Source organism: Rousettus aegyptiacus, unplaced genomic scaffold (genome assembly GCF_014176215.1).
Source record: "Rousettus aegyptiacus isolate mRouAeg1 unplaced genomic scaffold, mRouAeg1.p scaffold_m13_p_7, whole genome shotgun sequence".
NCBI classification, from domain to species: Eukaryota; Metazoa; Chordata; class Mammalia; order Chiroptera; family Pteropodidae; genus Rousettus; species Rousettus aegyptiacus.
The window spans coordinates 97,064,120-97,082,708 of record NW_023416310.1 but is presented as its reverse complement, the minus strand read 5'-3'; the positions used below and the strand labels follow the sequence as shown (position 1 = coordinate 97,082,708).

The 18,589-nt window shown below is 48.6% G+C and overlaps 1 protein-coding gene across 2 annotated transcripts; it reads right to left on the bottom strand.

Annotated features, from left to right (window-relative positions):
* Positions 1-542: 542 nt before the first annotated feature.
* Positions 543-12,288, bottom strand: HBEGF (heparin binding EGF like growth factor). 2 transcript variants are annotated; one of them, XM_036224659.1, is made up of 6 exons: positions 11,948-12,286; positions 11,583-11,756; positions 8,566-8,743; positions 3,216-3,371; positions 2,335-2,423; positions 543-1,973 (listed from the first exon to the last, which is right to left on the bottom strand). In XM_036224659.1, the coding sequence occupies exons 1-5, from the start codon at positions 11,991-11,993 to the stop codon at positions 2,351-2,353; spliced, it is 627 nt and encodes a 208-aa protein (XP_036080552.1). In that variant the 5' UTR covers positions 11,994-12,286; the 3' UTR covers positions 543-1,973; positions 2,335-2,350. The 2 variants fall into 2 exon arrangements, with proteins under 2 accessions (XP_036080552.1, XP_036080551.1); XM_036224658.1 differs by lacking the exon at positions 2,335-2,423 and having other exon boundaries at positions 11,948-12,288.
* Between the last annotated feature and the right edge of the window lie 6,301 nt (positions 12,289-18,589).

Genomic DNA, 18,589 nt, shown 5'->3' with positions numbered 1-18,589 from the left:
GGTGATGGCCGTGGCAGATATGAGAAATGGCTGCATCCAGCACACATTCTAAAGGTAGGGCTGATAAGGCTTGCTGATGGATTGACTGTGGAACAGGAGAAGGGAGTCGAAGATGCCTTGTTTCTGACAGGAGCAATACATGTTTGCATATACAACACAGGATCAGGCCCTGAGTCCGGGGTCTTTTAATTGAGAGGTAGTTGTCTTCCTGGTTACGGCTGGCCAAATTTCCTATGTGAAAGGTCTATTATCTCTTGTCTCAGAGGTAATGTGATCTAAGTATTAAGATAAATAATTGGAGTCAGACTACTACTCCCAGATCTGTCACTTACCAATTGTTTATACTCAGGCAAGTTACATAACCTCTCTGAGCCTCAGTTTCCTCTTTCGGAAAAATGGGACAATAGTACCTTCATCAAAGTGTTGTTGGGGATATGAGATAGTGCATATAAAGAGGTCTGGCATAGGGCCTAATTACGAGTCAGGGCTTAGCAAGTACCTATGTCAAATCGGTTCCCTGTTAAAACAAGCAGACAGAAGGCTGTAGAGTAAGCGTTATCTTTATTTGAATTGCAAAGTATAAATATGAACCAGGTTTGGGAATACAGATTGTAACAGTTCAGAAATGGCACCAGAAACTTCCAGAAGGGACTATGACAGCATACGTTCGTAGTTTTGGTGAGGTGGGTGGGTTTACCCAAAAGCCCTCCTCACCTCCGACCTCTCTATAGCAAATGATAAGTTATCAATTACCAAGAACAGTCAGCTCCAACATTTCCTGTTCCTCCTCAGCCTTTTTCTTCACTAATACCTTCTCTCAATTATCCTCTGCTGCACTGACCCCTGCATGGAGTAGCACCAGAAGAATGGCAGGAGTAAGAGAAATGTCTTGACACAAGGGAGAGTTAGATCCCACTTGGTGGGCCTGGGGCTACAGGGGGTGAGGGGCCAGGAAAGCTGCAAGCACGGAAGCCCAACCTCTTCTGAGATCTGGCAGGGAGAGGACACGGGGAAACAGCATTATCTGTTACACGATGACATCAGCACCTTGGGCTTTTAAAACACAAAATGGTAGACAAAATCGCCTAGGCAAGACTGCAGTCCAACTCATAGAGTGGATCTGACAAAGTTAACTCCTATATCCTGACCGTACAGGCCGCTCCCCATGGCACTCTGATCATGGAACATCTTCGGAAATGTGGACGTGTGATAGATTACCACAAATGGGTCGCAGAGCCGTTTCAGATCTGCGGCAGAGGAGGGTGATGCTGAGCCAGGCGGTGGGAGAATGCAGGGCGGAAGGCCAGGAAATTGCCAAAGTAACAGTCTAGGCACTTGAAATATTATTGTTAGATTGTTAAAAACTAAATAAATTAACATACATAGAATAAAATAAATATATAATTTAAGAGGCATTTTACAAACAACAACAAAAAAAATAGTTGTTATTTTTCCATTTGGGTAGAAGTCCCAAAATTCAGAGTTCTCAGGCTTGTGGTATTTCACAGTTAGCTCATCAAATCCAGCGCTGGAGGGTCCAAATGGCAGATCCCTTGGTGACTACTTGAGTACATGGCTTCTCAATCTTCATTACCGTCTTCCAGTCCACAAATCTTTTCTTCTTCCTCTCCTTCTCCTCTTTTTCAGTCAAAGATCCTGGAGCATATGGAATTTAACTGGCATCTTAATCCAGAAGATAAGTGTTTAAACAAACTTTATGGGGTCAAGCAGGGTTTGGTGGAGGGGAGTCAGAAGTGCATGAAAGTCCCTCACTTTTGCTTCCTTCTGACCCAGATCCCATTGGACATATTCTGTTTGGCACTTGAAGGCTCTGGTAAAGCAATTATGGGAGACCCAATCTAGATGGCAACTGAGAACAAAGGAGTCTTCATGGCTAGTTGTGAAGTCCTTCCCCTCTGGAGAGTCTGTGATCAGCTTGCGTCTTCTCAGAGGTAGCGGTCCCCAGCTTATTCCTAAAATACAAAAGGAAGACTTTTAAAGCTGCATCCAGACTTTAAAGGTCTTAAGAGTCTCCCACATCCGTCTTAAGAAGTAAAAAGATCATCTGGGAGGTGGCGGAAGGAGAGGGGATGAGGACGGGAGAAGCTGTCCTCTCAGGCATCTCTCTTGGGTATCTCTCTAACGACTTTCACTCTAAGTGGAGATGAAGCACTGACAGCCTTTTGGAAAACAATTCTGCAATAGGACCCTGACTCTACAACAGCCTGGCCCCCAGGTCAACCCAAACCCTAAGCGGGAGAAGAGTTCAGCATGCCTTGAAACAGATCCAGGAAAGGTGGTGATGGTGCCATGGGGCAAATGATGGACCATTACCTTGAGCACGGGTCTCTCAGTGGGAAGTAGTCATGCCCAACTTCACTTTCTCTTCATTTTCCACATCATAACCTCCTCTCCTATGGTACCTAAGGAAGGTTAAGTTTTGTGAGCAAGCTCTGCCTGCTACAACAGGGTGCAGACCCCAGACAGTGTCCTTGTAAAGGACACTGTCATGCTGCTTCCCTCCACTTCTTGGAAAAGCCCAGAGAAATGGCAGTCTAACAGACTCCGGTCAAAGGTCCAATTGCCCCAAGGGATGCCCGTCTTTAACAGCAGGTTACAATTTGCTAAGAACTTTCAACTCATTTACATGATCCTCACAACATCTTTACAGGTAGGTGGATGAAGATTACTTACAATCACGGAAAGATTACAACCCTCAGAAAGACAGGTAACTTGGTCCAGGTCTCAAAGTAAATGAGTTGTGCTGCCTGAAAATGAGCACAGAGTGCTTGGAAGGTCTCCACCAATCTAGAACATAACCTAGACCAGAAACATGGCCTAAGGTTCGGATGCCTCAGAATCAAAAGGATGCGCCAATAGCACAACCATGCCTTGACTATCAAACCACACACTAATGCCATCAAAGAACAGAGCCAGGAGAAAGAACCATGGGTGAGTTACTGGCACTGCTGGGAATAGCAGGATCTGTTGTGGCATGGCAAGTTTTGCCCTGGGCTCTAGACACTGGATTCAGGTCATGCCAAAGAAGCCAGGTTCTTGGAGAACCTATCCTCAGGAATGTCAATCGGACTCCTAGCCCCAAATTTGGGGAGGCTGGAGGGCTCATGTGGTCACCAGGCAGAAGCCCCAGGAGTAGGAGGAGGAGGAACAGAAGTGATTTGCAGAAACAGCTTGCAGGGGCCCCCAACACTCACCTAAACATAAGAAGCCCCACGATGACGATCAGACAGACAGACGACAGCACCACGGCCACCACAGCCAGGATGGTTGTGTGGTCATAAGTAGATAAGCGATTTTCTACCGGGAGGCTCAGCCCATGGCACCTCTCTCCGTGGTAACCTGGGTGGCAGCTGGTTCAAGAGAGAACAAAGAGGAGATGAGGTTTGTGGTTGGGCTTCTTACTCTCATCAATGGCCCACCTATGTGAGCTCGCACTCCGAGCCTACCCGGCCCTGACCGTGACCCCAGCCCTTCCCCTATCCTTCTCTAGCAAAGGACTCTTTAAGGGCCTCACTGAGGACTCCACGGCTTTCTTCTCTCACCTCTCATCCCCTCTTCTCTGCTCCCTTTAGTTCTTTGCTCCAGGCAGGCAAAAAGGGAGAAAGAACTTCAAGGTCTCAGCTAGATATGTTCCATGTGTGGATTATTTATTGCATGTGTGTAAAGAGGACTTAGTCACAGAGCTGGTGGGTTGAGCTGAGGGTATTCAGTATCACTCCCTCTAGTGAGGCCCCTCAACACTCTGACCCAGAAATAAACCCGGCCTTCCCCAATGATGCTTCCTGTGTCCAGTCCCTCTCCGTCACTGCCCAGCCTATTAATAGGTTCTATGCCTTTGCCAGGAGTCACTTTTCTCAAGTTCTCTTCATTTAACTCCCAGCACCCCCTGGGTATAGGGCCCAACCTGAGAGCTCAACTTCGGCCTTTAGCCTCTGAATACCAGGCTATCGGGCCTCTTTCATCACAGGACAAAGCAAATAAACCAAGATAACATCTTGACCAGTTGCCCTGCCAAAGCATGGAAGAATGTCGGAAACAACCCCTTGGCTCTCCTTACTCAAGAAATAAATCATATGGCAACTGCCTTTTTTAACACAAAGCATTTCTTGGAAGCTCTGAGGAAGACTCAGAAGCGCTCACAGTTGATCAAGCACATTCTGTCACTTTCTTTCTCTGAGCACTGGGAGACCCTTTGATGTAGGTAGGAGCCCCATGGGCATGCAGCAAAGACAGCTGTTTCTCCTGGGCACACAGCAGGGCAGAGGCGTGGACTGGATTATCTGACTCTGAGCTCAGTGCCTGCCCATTCACACATTAACTGCCCATAGCCCAATCAGTACACTGTTTGCCTAGGGACTTTAGGCCACTAGCTGCTGAAGGAACCACTGAGAACCTGGGGACCCTCTATTCTGAGCTGTCTCCTTCTGGGAAACAAGTCTTGTACCTGGTGCCTCAGAGCAAGGAAGCTTCCTGCTGAGAGGCACCCAGAAAGTGGATATGCCCAGATCTGGCAGCAGCAGAGAGGCCAGGCTGCCCCTTCCTTCCTGCCTAGCACCTCTCTGCCCCAGCTCTTCCTGAGTGCTTTGGGGAATGACCTCACTGCAGGATAAATGTAAGTCAAGCATACTATACACACAGCAGAGGACACAGTTCCTTGCCTGGCCTCTCCATGCATCTGTCCCATTGGCTCGGGTGGGCAAAACCATGATCCCCATCCTGCCAAAACATGGAGGAAGCTCTCCAGAGTGTACCTGCAGAATCGCTTGTGCATAGCAGTCTATAGTTTATAAGACACTATCCTTATCTGCGAACTCAACCGAGACTCATAACACCCTGGTAGGCAAGGACAGGCGAGTTTTACAAATTAAAAGACTCGGATTAAGGGTCAGAAAGATTAAGTGATTTGCCAAAAGTTATACAATGAGGAAGCAGCAGAGCCAAGACTAGAAACCAGTCCTGGCGGATTCCAAGTTCATGACTCTTTTCATTCTGAACAGCGTAGGCTACCCCAAGGAAACACATACCTTATGGGTTGATGAGCTCCTTGGCTGCCTGACCCTGCTCTCTGACTGTATTATTGTTAATTATTATTATTATTAAATTTGAATAATAAATAATAGCTAGCATTAAAGGTTTACTACGAGTATGCTGTGCTAGCTGCTTTACAAGGATCATTTCCTTTAATCTTAAAAACACCTCTATGGAGTAGGAGTAACTATCCCCATTTTAAAGATGAAGAGACTGAGGCTTAACTTCTTAGATAATTTGCCCAAGATTACACAGCGAGTGAGGGAGAGAGCCAGGATTCGACCCAGCAGTCTGGATGACTTGAGACTATGCTCTCCTGCGGGGAGGGAAGCTGAAGTTGAGCCTGTTTTTTACTTCCAGACCATCATTCAAAGCCCACAGGTGGTTACTCAGAAGATAGAAATAAAGCTTGGCCTCAGAGTCCTGCCATTCAGTTACATAATCTCTCCACCCCTACCCTGAGTCAAAAGGATAATAATGTAAACATCCTAATATTACCCACCTCCCTCTCCCTCTGCAGCCAACTCCTGGCTTCCCCAGGGAAGGAGGGGGATGAGTACATTCCAAACATCCCAGGATGGGGGCAAGATCGTGTGTCTTCCCCAAAGCCAATGACCCATCAAATTGGGACATGTCCCTCCTCTCCTTGTCTGTGACCCATTTCAGAACTTGTATTACAACAGAAGCAAGAACCCCCTATGGTCTAGAGATGTCTTCCAAATTGAGTTTCTCTGCTCCTAGCCCAGAAGGTGGAGGGGGCACCATTTGTTGCAGGGAACCCAGAATGCATGAATTCCAGACTGGTTCTGCTATTCCTAACCAGGTGATATTGATCAAGGTACTTTCACCTTTCCAGGCTTTGGTTTTTCTCATGTAAAACACAGGAATAATAAATGTCTATCTCATTAGAGTATTGTGAAGATCAAATAATATAGATAAAAGCACTTAATAAGAGGCCAAGTCTCACATATGTATAAGTTATTATAATAATCATATTCCAGAGACTACTGCCCACACCTGAAGAGTGGGGCACCAAAGTCAGACTGAGCCAAAGACAAGGCACTTGCCATCCCCTCTCGGCATCTGGCAGTGAGGCAAGTGCGGCCCCCAGGCCTGTTCCTCTGTCAGCTCTGAGTCCTCAGCTCAACTGCCCCCCAGGTTTCCTGAAGCCACAGGAAACTCTGCAGCCAATTTCTAGGTCAGCAGCCAGTCAGGAGCCCCAGGAACCTGCTCTTTGAGGGCAACTTTTAGCTGGTGACACAAAAGGGTTTTCCTGTGGATGGTGGCTGTAGAGGGCGGGTTTAGGAAGCCAGCTAGCCTCAAGCTCACCACAGCAGCCTGGACACACCCTGTGGCGCTTCCTGGGTCTAGAGGCAAGGAGGAGCCACAAAGGACCCCAGATGCCAGTGCCTAGATGTCACATTTCCCCAGACCAGGAGTTCTATGTCTTCTTGCTGCCTTCTGCCCTGAGTACCAAGTGCTGGAGGCAGGAGGCAGCCACACCAGACACAGAATCCAGCCCCTTGAAAATCTGCCTAGGAAGCAGACACAAAGTCTGCAAATCAGACTGCCATGCTCTTGGGCTAGTAAAAGCCTTAAGAGACCTCTAGGCTAACAGCTGCCTGGTATAAAATCCTGCTCCAACTCTGTGAGGACAGACAGGGGAGAAGGATGCAAGCCAACATCCAGGGCAGCCCGGGGACATGAAAAGCATGTTGGACTAGAAGTCAGGCACCTGAGTCCCTGTCCTGTTTCCATCCACTTATTTAGCTGTTGATCTCAGGCAAATCACTTCCTACTTCCTGGCTCTAATTTCCTCATCGTTCAAAGAGAGATAGCAAGCCCTGCCTACCCAACAGAGGGCTTTTGAGAATTCAAGGACTGGACTACATCTCCCCGTCCCCTAGAATAGCTGGTGCCAAGTAAGTTCGACACATACCCATTGGGCTCAACTCATATTCAATGTAAACTGTGAAGCTCCAGGGCAAAGGAGAGGAGCATCATAATGGTTGTCGTCAGCATCCCTAGGGCTACCTCACTTGGGTTCTCTGGGCTTAGGTGGTCGGTTGAGCCCAGTTCTCCAGGAGAACGGTCTTACAAGGGTTCTCAATTCTCATCCACCAATGCCCTGAACCAGTTTGGCCCAAACAGATTCCTGGCCTTAGCCCATCTTGACTACCCTCAGAGTCACTGCCTCCACCCTGTGCTAATGATGCCATTTTATAAATTTAAGACAAACACTTCCTGCCCTATCCCAAGACTTTGGGAAGGGTAACATGAGGACTATCTATGTCATTCTTTAAAAAAAAAAAAAAAAAAAAAAAAACCTGCAATACCAAGCTCCTGACAAGGATGTTATAGGAGAGGACGCACAAGTGACCATGGACATGGTAAGGAGTAATGGGGTTTGTCTGCCAATTGCCAAGTACAGGGTAGCTCTACTACATGAGATCAGATGCAACAAGGAAGCTTTAAAGAGCCAAGGGATCTGCACAAATCACAGGAGAAGAGACGCCAAGCAGACAGCCTCCTTGACAGGTTAGGAGGTAGTGTGCACCCAACAGTCCAGAGTCTCCCAGGTCACAGAGCCTGCCTCCCCATACGGCCTCATGCCCAGGAGAAGAGAATGGATGTTTACAGCCTGACGCGGCTGTTGGCCTCGGGTACACTGGCGACATTATGCCTGCCAGAAGCATGGCAGTGCCGTCATCCCTGAGGGGTTGCCAAGACAGCCGTTTGCTGGGCTTGGCCTAGCAGATCAGCTGGGAAACGCACAGCCCCTCCACCCACACCCCTGCCCAGGGAAGGGAGGTGCTGCCTGGCTGATGGCTGATGCCTCCTGGGTTGGGTTCCACTTCCTATAAATCTTGCACAGAGGAAGCGTACTCCCACCCCATGGCCAAAGGCCAATACCCACCATGTCCCCCACCTCCTGGCCCTTGTGGGAGGAGTGGGGAAGAAGGGAGGAGGGGCTTCTGCCCACTCTCACGATGATCACTCTCTGTGCAGTCCTGCCATGCCTTAGACTCAACCTACATTTGCTCACTCATGTGCAAATGTGCACACATGTCCAGGTACACACATACCTGCACGGCATGTGTCCAAATGCAGCTCACACCCGCCTGCAGGGCTTGGGAAAGAAGGCCACAGGAGTCCCACTCCACCCAGGAAGCCCACTCTGCCACATTTCCTACTGGCTTCCCTCATCTGGAGTAGGCATGAGGCGGGAATGTAGGACCTGCCTTCAGGTGTCAGCTCTCCTAGCCACATGCTTTTCTGAGCAAGCAGGAAATATCCCCAAGGATGAAGAATATCACAGACCCACGCCACAGGAAATTGCATCCAATGCGGGGGGAGCCCCTTCCTCTGACTAAAAATATTTCACCTCCTCCCAACTTCCGCCTAGAGGTTGAGAAGAAACTGGGTGGAATTATGAATTCAAGGAACAGTGACAACAAGGAAGCCACGTGGCTGACAGAGTGTGCTGAGAGTCCGCAGAAGGGCAGGGACACTTACATGCAAGATGGACCCCGGATTGCCTTCACATATTTGCATTCTCCGTGAATGCAGAAGTCCTTGTACTTCCGAAGACACGGGTCTCTCTTCTTCCCTAACCCCTTGCCTTTCTTCTTTCTTTTCCCACGTTCCTCCTTGCTGGGTGTGGCCAGAGCTTGTGGTTTAGCAGAGAAAGCAGCTATAGGAGAAAAAGCACTCTGTTAAGTCTTTGATTCTCAGGGGAGAGAATCAGAATAGCACAGCATCTGGAAGGAGGATGTATTATTCTTTGATCCCACCTGAAGCCAGAGGCCTGGGAAGGCCCTTTGGCTCAGTGCCTCCCAAAGGGTGAAGGAAGACTGGGCAGAACCACTAGAAAGTGGTGAAGGAACTCAGGACTAGTGGGGGTCCCAAGGAAGGTATTTCACGAACTCAGTTTAAGCACCTCATTCCAAGAACACTAACTTCTGTTGAGTAACTACAGCTGATTGAGCAATTCTACCAACCTCACACCCACCCCGCTGTCAATCTCCATCTCTTATTCCCCCACGCCCACTTGGTTCTATTTTGGCCTTAAATCAGTCTCATTTCCTGATGCCGTACTCAGTGACCCACTTGCAGGAAGACAGTGTCAGAGATAAAAATTGCTCTAGAGAAGGTACTTTAAGGGGTTTTTTGGGAGGAGGAAGCTCCTAAAATAAGTACAGTGCCCATATCCAGACGGCCTCCTCTGGGGTACCCATTAGCACCAGGATACCATGAGCCCAGGGCAGAGCCAGGCTCAGGGACAGCAAGCAAGCTGCCCCTAGTCAGGGCCTTGCTTTTTTTATTTCAAACAAAATATTTACCCTACTATGTGCCCTTTGCAGCTCACCACTTCTCTCTAATGTCCATTTACATTTATCCCCAACTTAGTATTTATAGCTCTCTAGGATGGGGAGTATAGTGTGTAAAAGGGGTAGAAAGATGAAAAGTAAGGAACTATTCAGAAGGAACTGGAACAACTATGACTCCCCCATTCTTTTCACACTTCGAAGGGGAAAAACAACCACACAGACAGCCAGCTAGGATGGACCGTGGGCTACACCCATCAGCACAGGAGTCTCACACCAGTCTCCTTCTTCCTGGCCCCCAGCAGTAAAAAGGTACCCACTGTCTATGGCTGTAGCCGCATGTCTGGCAGAAGGGTGAGCATGATACATTAGACTGGAGACCTAAGATCCTCAAGCAGGAAATGACTTCAAAGAATATCATGGCTTTCCACTTTCGGATGAAAAACTTGAGGTCCCAAAAGGCAGTGACTTGCCCAAGGTCATATAGGGTCAGGATCAGAAATATAGTCTTCAGACTCCATATCCAGGGCTCTTTCCCAATACACCAAGCTGCCTCACATACCCCGTCCCCTCTTCCAGAGAAGTCTAGAGCACCTGGGATGTTGAGCCAGAATGAGACAATGAATGGGCTCTGAAGTCGCCAGATCTGTGCTCCAATTTCAGCCATGTGATCCTAGGCAAGTCACTTAATCTCTCTAAATCTTAGAGTTCTCGGTAAAAAGCGGACAGCAAGAGTTCCCATCTCAGAGGGTTGCTATACGGATTAATTAACCCACAATAACACACTGAGTGCCTAGAACACAGTATGCACTTAATAAATGGTAACATTATTTTAAGTGATAGGATACCCAGACCTGAAAAACAGTCTTTGCCCAGCAAAGCCAAGAGAAGTTGAGAGATAGGTGCCAGTAGTCTCACAGTCCCATTTCCTCTGGTGCAGACCCAGGCCACTTAAGACCTCAGAAGGTGAGGTAGATGCTCAGAAGAACCCAGTAATCAGAGCTGTGGTGAAACTGAGGCAGGTGGCCCAAGCCAATCAGAGAGGGGAGGGAGAGAGTGACAGAGTGACAGCTAAGCTCCTGCCAAGAAGAGGGAGCAATGAGTCAGGTCTGCAGAGGTATGAGGAGTAGCTGTGTGGGTGGAGGGTGAGTCACAGCCCAGCTCTGCCCAACCTAGAAAGAAAGGGCCAGGAGAATCCAGGGGTGACACCAAAGGGCCACCGTGAAAGGATGAAGGGTGGAATCCCAGGCTCAGCTTTGTAGCAGACCCTTGATTTATACAAAGCAGACAGGACCTAAGGGAATCTCTGGGTAAGAAGGGAGATGGATGGCTGCAGAGTGGGCGGGGCTAGAACAGGTGGGTATCTTTCCAACCAAATATAGTTATTCCGGGCCTCCAAGACTCAGTTTCTGCTCCACCCTCAAGAATTGCCGAAGGTGGCTGGGAGCAAGAAGCAGGCAATCAATGCCAGAGGCTCTGGACTCTGCCCTGTCTGTGCCTATACTCAGCAGCAGCCACATCTGTCTGCTGGAGGATCTCATCCTGCCCTTCCTCCCTTGGAGTTTCTCTCAGGCACTCAAGGTGGTCAGGCAGTCTCCAGGCTTTGGGTAAGATTTGTAGACACCCATCATTTCAAAACTGCTCCCTAGGGATCCAGTGTTCATCATTCATAGTCTCCCCATGAGGTGCTGGCCTCACCTGGGGAGACCAAGAGCTCCTCATTTTCCTCTTTTTCCCCAACCTGGGTACAGGTGGATAGAGGAGACTAACACTGCACACCTACGATGTGCCTAGCATCTCCACATCTATTATTTCATATATATAATAGCCTTTCGATGTGAGAATTAGGACTCGTGCCCATTTTTACACAGAAACCCTCGAGAAAGCATCCCAAGCATTTCTTGTTCCCACCGACCAGCTTAGTCAGAAGAATGTACTGACCCCAGGCCAGACACCTTGCCTGTCCCAATTTGCCCCAAAGTACGGGAAAGGGCAGCAACTTGACATATGAGATCCCAGAGCAAGAAAGACAGCGGGACCCACATTCCAGGATCCCTTAGTATGTTTGTCAGGCCAAGCAGCTTTTCCTTGAAGTCCTCCATGAATACCACCCACCCACAGGTGTGCCCAAACAGCATGAATCCCAGATCTGCCTATTCTTCACCTATCCACCAGGGTCTGTGGATGGATAGCCCCCACACCTACCTCTGAAAAGGTCCAAGTTGGCCTCTTCCAAGTCCAGGACTTCCCGGCCCCCGCCGCCTGGCGGGAGCATCAGCTGGTCCGTAGATTCAGTGGGAGAGCCCAGGTTGCTGGTTCCAGCCGCCAGCCCTCTCCGAAGCCGCTCCAGGCTCTCTCCGGTCACCAACGCCGAGAGCACTGCGGGCGAAGGGCGAGGCTGCATCAGACCCCGGGTCGTCACGCATCGATGCCAGCCCCCGCCTGCCAGGGAGTACGGGCCCCACCAAGTAGCCCGCGCCGGGGGCGCTGCAGCGACCTTTCCCCGTGCCCCCAGCAACCGTCCCCATCCCCCCTCCCCTGACCTCCGGGGGCGTCGACAGCCCTCTTACCTGCAGCCATAAAGAGCTTCAGCAACACCGACGGCAGCAGCTTCATGGTCCCGGACCCGGCGGAGACGACGAGGCAGCGATCACTTTGGAGGCGGCGGCCGTGGGGCGCTGGCACGAGAACCGCGGCGGGCGGAGCGCAGGAGATCCCGCCGGGCACGGTTCTGCTGCCGGCCTCTGGGTGCAAGAACGGCTGGGACCTGCGCAGAGCTCGCGGCCGCTGGGCGTCTGTCTGCTCACGCCGTCCGTGCGTGCGCGCGTCTGTCCGTCCGCCCCAGCCTCTGAGCTGCGGTCAGGCTGACCAGCCGCTTGCAGCGTGCAGCTCCCTGGGTCGACTGAGCGCTCCCCGCGCGCGGCCGGGAATAAGGCTCCGGGAGGCGCCGACGCTCCGCCCCGCGCCGCGCCGTCCCCTCCCCCTCCCGCGCTGGGACGCTCGCCCGGCTCTCGGCGCCTGCAGCGTAGCCCGCGACCCGGCGGGCGCGGCGGGGAAAGGGGCGGGAGTAGGGGCGGTGCTCACATTTTTTGGGACCAGGCCAGGGCAGCCGCGGCCTAACTGTGGGTAGGGCTGGTGACCGGCAGGTGGCGGGGACCAGTTCCTACCTTTCCCCAAACCCTTGTCGTGCAGCCTTGTAAACTGCTGAGCTGAGCTCTGCCTTTGGATACCCCTCCTTCTTTCCCTAGGGCCATCCCTGCTCCAAACCAGGGGTCTCCACCATGTCATCTTCTGCGTTTCGGAAGCTTGCTTCTTTGCCAATAATAATAATAATAATAATAATAATAATAATAATAAATTTATCATTTAAAAATTAGATACATGAATGCCAGCAGGTCTCATGAGCCCAGGGTAACCAGAGTTGCAGTTGCAGGCACTTGATATCAATCCAGCAAAAGCAAAGAAAGTTAGGATTCTTCCAGCCGGGAGTGACTTCCCCCATCTTTCCCCCAAAGAACACAGTAGCCAGGATTTTCGAACTAGGATTATAATTCCCAGGCTTCTGGAATCAGAGAGACACAGGTTGTGAAACAAGCCTCATGCTTTTCTTTACCTTTGAACAACACCAAGTTATTCCCCAACTTGAAAACTGTGGTCACCTCCCACAGGGCATATCTGGCTAGCCTAGGTTGCTATGTTAACAGGTGCCAAGGATTGATGTGTTTCTCTTCCATCCTATGCATTTTTACAGGGGTCTTCTGGAGTCAAATGTTCTGACCTAAGGAAATGACTCTCGAATAGGTATTTCATCTCCCAGGGATGTGCTGGAGAGGGATTTGTGTGACACGGGGCTGGGCTGGCATTCAGAACCCTTAAATTGTGCCAGATAGAACTGCTTGTCTGATTCAGCCCATGCGTAGAGATAAAAACAGGCCTGCTATTTATACACAGTCTATCCCACTGTTCCTCCTCATCTCCACTTCTGCAGGAGTCAGTCAGCCTCTGCCGTCTTAGCCTGCCCCCAGCAGCCCTCACCACACCTAGGTTTCCATGGTGCACTGGAATCACTACAGACCTAAGTTGCAATCCTACCTTTGCTACTTACTGTGTGACCTTGAACGAGATATTTAATGTCACTGAGCCTCAGTTTCCACATCCCTCAAACGGGAATAACAACAATAATATTAATGTCTATTTTGTAGAGAGGTTTTTGAAGACTAAATGAGACAGTACATAAAGCAGTTAGTATAGTGCCAGGTATGTTATAAACTCTCAATAAAATGTGACATTATCATCATCATTATCATCATCATCAACATCATCACTGAGCATTCCACCTTGACCACTCCACTCCCTTAGAGGCCTCTTTTCTCTCTTCCCCACAGATTTGAGGAAGGTCCATGATACAAGTGCCTAGATGAAAGTTAAAATACAGTGATGTACTATAAAGTGATGTGTCACAGTGCTTGGGATGACAATTTAGATTCAATGATTAGCAAAGACCTCTATGCTGTGGTTGGAGTGGTTTCAGGTGGAAGCTTACCTGACAACTATTTGGCCAAGTGCCACTGTAGAATTATTCCTTATTGGGCCTTGGAACTCAGGGGATGGTCCTCATGTAGGCCACACCTTTGTTCTTTCTCCCTCAGCAGGTGCTCCACCACCTGCTTCCCCAAAACAAAGCCACCTTGGGATCAGCGCTCTCCCCAGGGGAGGTTGGAGGGAAACACTTCCTGACACACAGCCAAGTCACCCTTCTTTCCCTAACGGAGGCCAGGTTCACACCCTGCTCTCCTGTCCCAGCCTGCCTTTTCCTTCTCACGCTCTGTCCTTCCGCCTTCTCACCCCCACATCAGCCTTAATTTCATTCATGGGGCAAGTCCAAGTTTTCATCACACCTGGAAGCCTCACCCCAGCTAGGTTTGTGTGTCAGCCAGGGTTTACGGGAAGGGCCTGGAAAAAGAAGACAAAAGGCCTGGAATGCCTTTGAGACAGTCACTTCCCCTCTCAAAACACTGAGTGTCCTCTGACCAAGAAAGAAAGGAAGAAGGAAGGAAGAAAGGAAGGAAGGAAGGAAGGAAGGAAGGAAGGAAGGAAGGAAAGGAAGGAAGGAAGGAGGAAGGAAGGGGAGGAGATGGATGGGGGGACGATGAGAGAGAGAGAGACGCGATACTTCGAGAATCTCTCTCGATTCTCTCCCGCCCTCTCCGATCTCGCCGCTCTCCCTCCCGCCCTCTCTCCGCTTCCTCTGCCCTCCATCCCTCCCTCCCGCCCTCCCTCGCCCCCCCCTACCGCCCGCCCTCCCTACCCTCCAAGAAGAAAGAAAGAAAGAAAGAAAGAAAGAAAGAAAGAAAGAAAGAAAGGATTGCAGTTAACGCTGGGGCAACCTCATTTACTCATTGATTCCACAAAAATTCACTGAATGCTTTTCCAGGCGCTAGGGACACTGCAACAAACAAGATCGACCAAGACGTGATTTCATGGAGCTTACATTCTGTAGTAGAAGACAAGTAAGACAAAGCAAAGAAAAATAAATGCCGTGATGACAAGTGCCAAGATGAAAGTTAAAATACAATGATGTACTATAAAATGTGTTCCAGTGCTTGGGAATGACAATTTAGATTCATTGATTGGTTAGTAAAGGCCTCTATGAGCAGGGGACATGTAAACTGAGGCCTGAATAAGAAGAAGGAAACAGGCTTGTGATCATTCATGGCAAAAGCGGTCCAAACCACGCAAATAGTGCAAAAACTCTGAGGTGGGAACAAACATGGAGCATTTGAGGAATAGCAAGGAGGCCAGAAAAGGAAGGAGGGTTGAGATAACACTGGAGCAAAGCTGAGGGACAGATAACGGAGGATGCTACAGGGCAAGCTAAATGCTGGATTTTATTCCCTATCATTGTGAGCATCAAATGAGATGTCGATGAGAAAGTAGTTATGCAGAATTCTTTTACATCTTCCTCCACCTGCTCTCTGGCTCTCAAGTGCCAGGGACACATCTCTAAGGAAGCGGAGTCCAAATGGGCCACTCCACTTTCCCTATCTATTAACCACGAGCAAACTGAAGCTTGGAGGCTTCACTGACCCTGGGCCACCAATGAGTCAGAGGGGATATAAACCCTGGCAGCCTGCTTCCCAGCCCTGTGCTGCTTTCCTCTGGAAAGGAAGGTCCATAATCCTCTGAGTGCCACTGACTCATTGCTAGGCCATACAGACTTTGATTTGGGGAGAGCACTGGTAAGGCAGTGGAGAGGAGATGGGGAAAAGGGATGCCGCTAGTGACAAGAAAGGGGGGAAGGGGACTTAGAAACCAATCTGAGTCCCTTCCCTATTGTGGCTGAGATGTCTACACTAGTAGATTAGATCCCCCAAACATGGCTGTGCATCAGAATTACCTGGGATAAAAATGTCTAAGCCCAAGGTCAGTCCTAGTTCAAAATCTCTTGGGGTGGGGACCAAACATTTATACTTTTGGCAGGTAATTCTGACATCAGCCAGGTTCAGAAGCACTGGTCTGCATAATTAACTAGGACAGCATATCAAGCATCTGAACAAAATCTGAACCTCTGAGGCAGAGGCAGAAGAGGTTTAAGTAATGATGCTTCCCACGTCTTCAGCACTTCATCTGCATTATCTTGCATGATCCTCCCACTGCCCTGCAGCTAGATCATCCTCCCCATTTTAAAGGGTTAAAGCTTGAAGAGGTGACTACTAGCCCAAGGTCACTCAACTAGTAAGAACCTCAGCCTCGATTTGAATTCCTCTCTTTCCTGGGCTTGTGCTCTTAAGTTCAACACTACCCTGAACAAATGGATGAGGCGATGGCTGCCCTCTCTCTGCTTTTATGGACAGTAACATCATCAGCTTTACTGAGGTTGTGCTCCTTCTGTCCTGGATGATGATGATAAGAATCTTGGCTTCACAGGTTGGAAGGAGGATTAGGTAAGGGCAGCAGGGCAGCTAGTAACTCTCAGAAGCTAGACAGCCATGGGTTCAAATTTTGGTTCTGCTATTTTTTTAGCTTTCTAACTTTGGGCATGTTACTCAACTTCTCTAACCTACAGTTTGCCCATCTGGAAAGTGAAGATAATAATAGTAGCTATTATGATAGGGCTCTTGTGATGATTAGATCAGATTATGTGTATAAAGCAGAATATGATGCCTGGCCCACAGTAGGAGCTTACTCAGTGACGGCTACAATTAAAAACAACTACCTTTCCTTCTTTCTCTTTCTTTCTTTCTTTCTTTCTTTCTTTCTTTCTTTCTTTCTTTCTTTCTTTCTTCCTTCCTTCCTTCCTTCCTTCCTTCCTTCCTTTCTTTCTTTCACTTTCTCTCTCTCTTTCTCTTCCTTCCTCCTTCTTTCCTTCCTTCCTTCTTTCCTTCCTTCCTTCCTTCCTTCCTTCCTTCCTTCCTTCCTTCCTTTCTTCCTTTCTTCCTTCTAGTGGGAACTTAAATAAGGTGCTGCTTTATCCTGGACCAGCCATCCCTAGAGTTGAAGTGGTCCCTCTCTGCTAGGAGATGGCCATGCTTATCAATGAAATGGTGAATTTGCAAGGCCACTAGGAGTTTTGGAAACCTCCACCCAAGAGAACAACCCTGGCTCAGATCTCAGAGAGAAGCATGTGCTCCCTAGGAAGAGGATTCAGCTGCCTTCCCTTTCCACTCTGACCAGGAGACATGAATCCAGGCAGACTCGGAGCTCTGCCAGTTGGAAAGAGGTGGGGAGAGAAGTAAAGGAGGGAACGTCTCTTGAAGGTACTTGTATCACCAGTGGCTATGAGCCCAGAGTTACCCAAAACTTGGAAGCTCAGAGAAAGGGGTCATTACTCCCTGCCCCAGACTGGCTTCTCTCAACCCACTCTCTATCCTCATCTGAACCAGCTGATCCAGCAGTCTTGGGGGTGCAGCTGGAGCTGAACGCAGGTCTGCCCTTTGGGGCCCCCTTGCACCTCCTATGCTGACTGGGGGTTTAATCAGATGATGCTTCTTGCACACTGGGGGTAGGCAGACTCTCATATCTGATTGCTTGGGGTCAGGATCTATTTGAATAAGATGAAAAATAGGAATGGATGAGGTGGGAAGGATCTTCATCTATCAGTGGGGAGAATAACAATCTACGTAGGGAGTTCTTGTGACAATTTAAAGAGACAGCATCACTGAAAAAATGCTAGGCAAGATAAAAAGCTCTATGTAAATAGGTCAGTACTGTTATTAACTTCTCTAGGGCTTGACCTTGGAATGAGGTCACAGAAAATCCTGTACCAAGAATGATGTGAGTTCAGCTCCTCTTAGAGATGCAGTCATAGAGAGCTGCTGGTTCACGTTGTCCATTTGCTTTTTGATTTAAGACAGTGGTTCACAAGGAAAGGGATACTGACCCCTAGAGGACATTCTAGAAATCTCTGGGGGAGTTTTTGGTTGTCAATGATTGGGGAGTCCTCAGGCTTTTGGGTGGGGAGAGCTGTCAAGCTTACAGAATTAGGAATTGCCCCCACTTTCCACAATCCTTTTGAATGTCCTCCGCCAGCCATTCATAGGGCTAAAAAAGTGATTATAATTACCTGAGCCTAGAATTATCTCTAATTTACACAAAACTATGAAAAGTTTTTGCACTGACTTTTCTAGGAAGAAATCAGTGTTAGTTGTTTATTTTGGTGGTATCTGAGTGACCAAACAACACAGCTGAATTAGTCAGACTTTGTAGCTGTCACATTCGAGGTGAGTCTGTGTCAGTGCAAGCAATGGACTACAATTTCATTGAGATTTCTAAAATATTTGCATATTCGATACAAATTATTTTTAATCACCTTCTCTTTTATATTAATTAGAGTATTGACTTTCTTTAAGGAATAAATGTGCAGATAAGATGCCTGTGAACTTCATTTCAGGATAGTAAATGGGTATTAACAATATTTGTTATAAAAAGAAAACATTGGTTGTGAAAGGGTTGAGAACTACTCACACAAGATATTCACATGAAAAGCCTTTCTGTATCCTTTGTCAAAATGCTGTTCTAGATACTGTTACATATAAGGTTCCTAGCCAGTACCAGTGAATAAAGTGTAATAAATTTCTCTTGTAGTTCAGTGTTAGGAAGTTTGGCTCGTGACTGTTATAGGTACTTCCTTTTATTAGATAATAACGGATGTGGGATTCATGTGTACCCTTTTTGTATTCACTGCCAGGAAGCTCACAGTTAAGTTTTGGTGC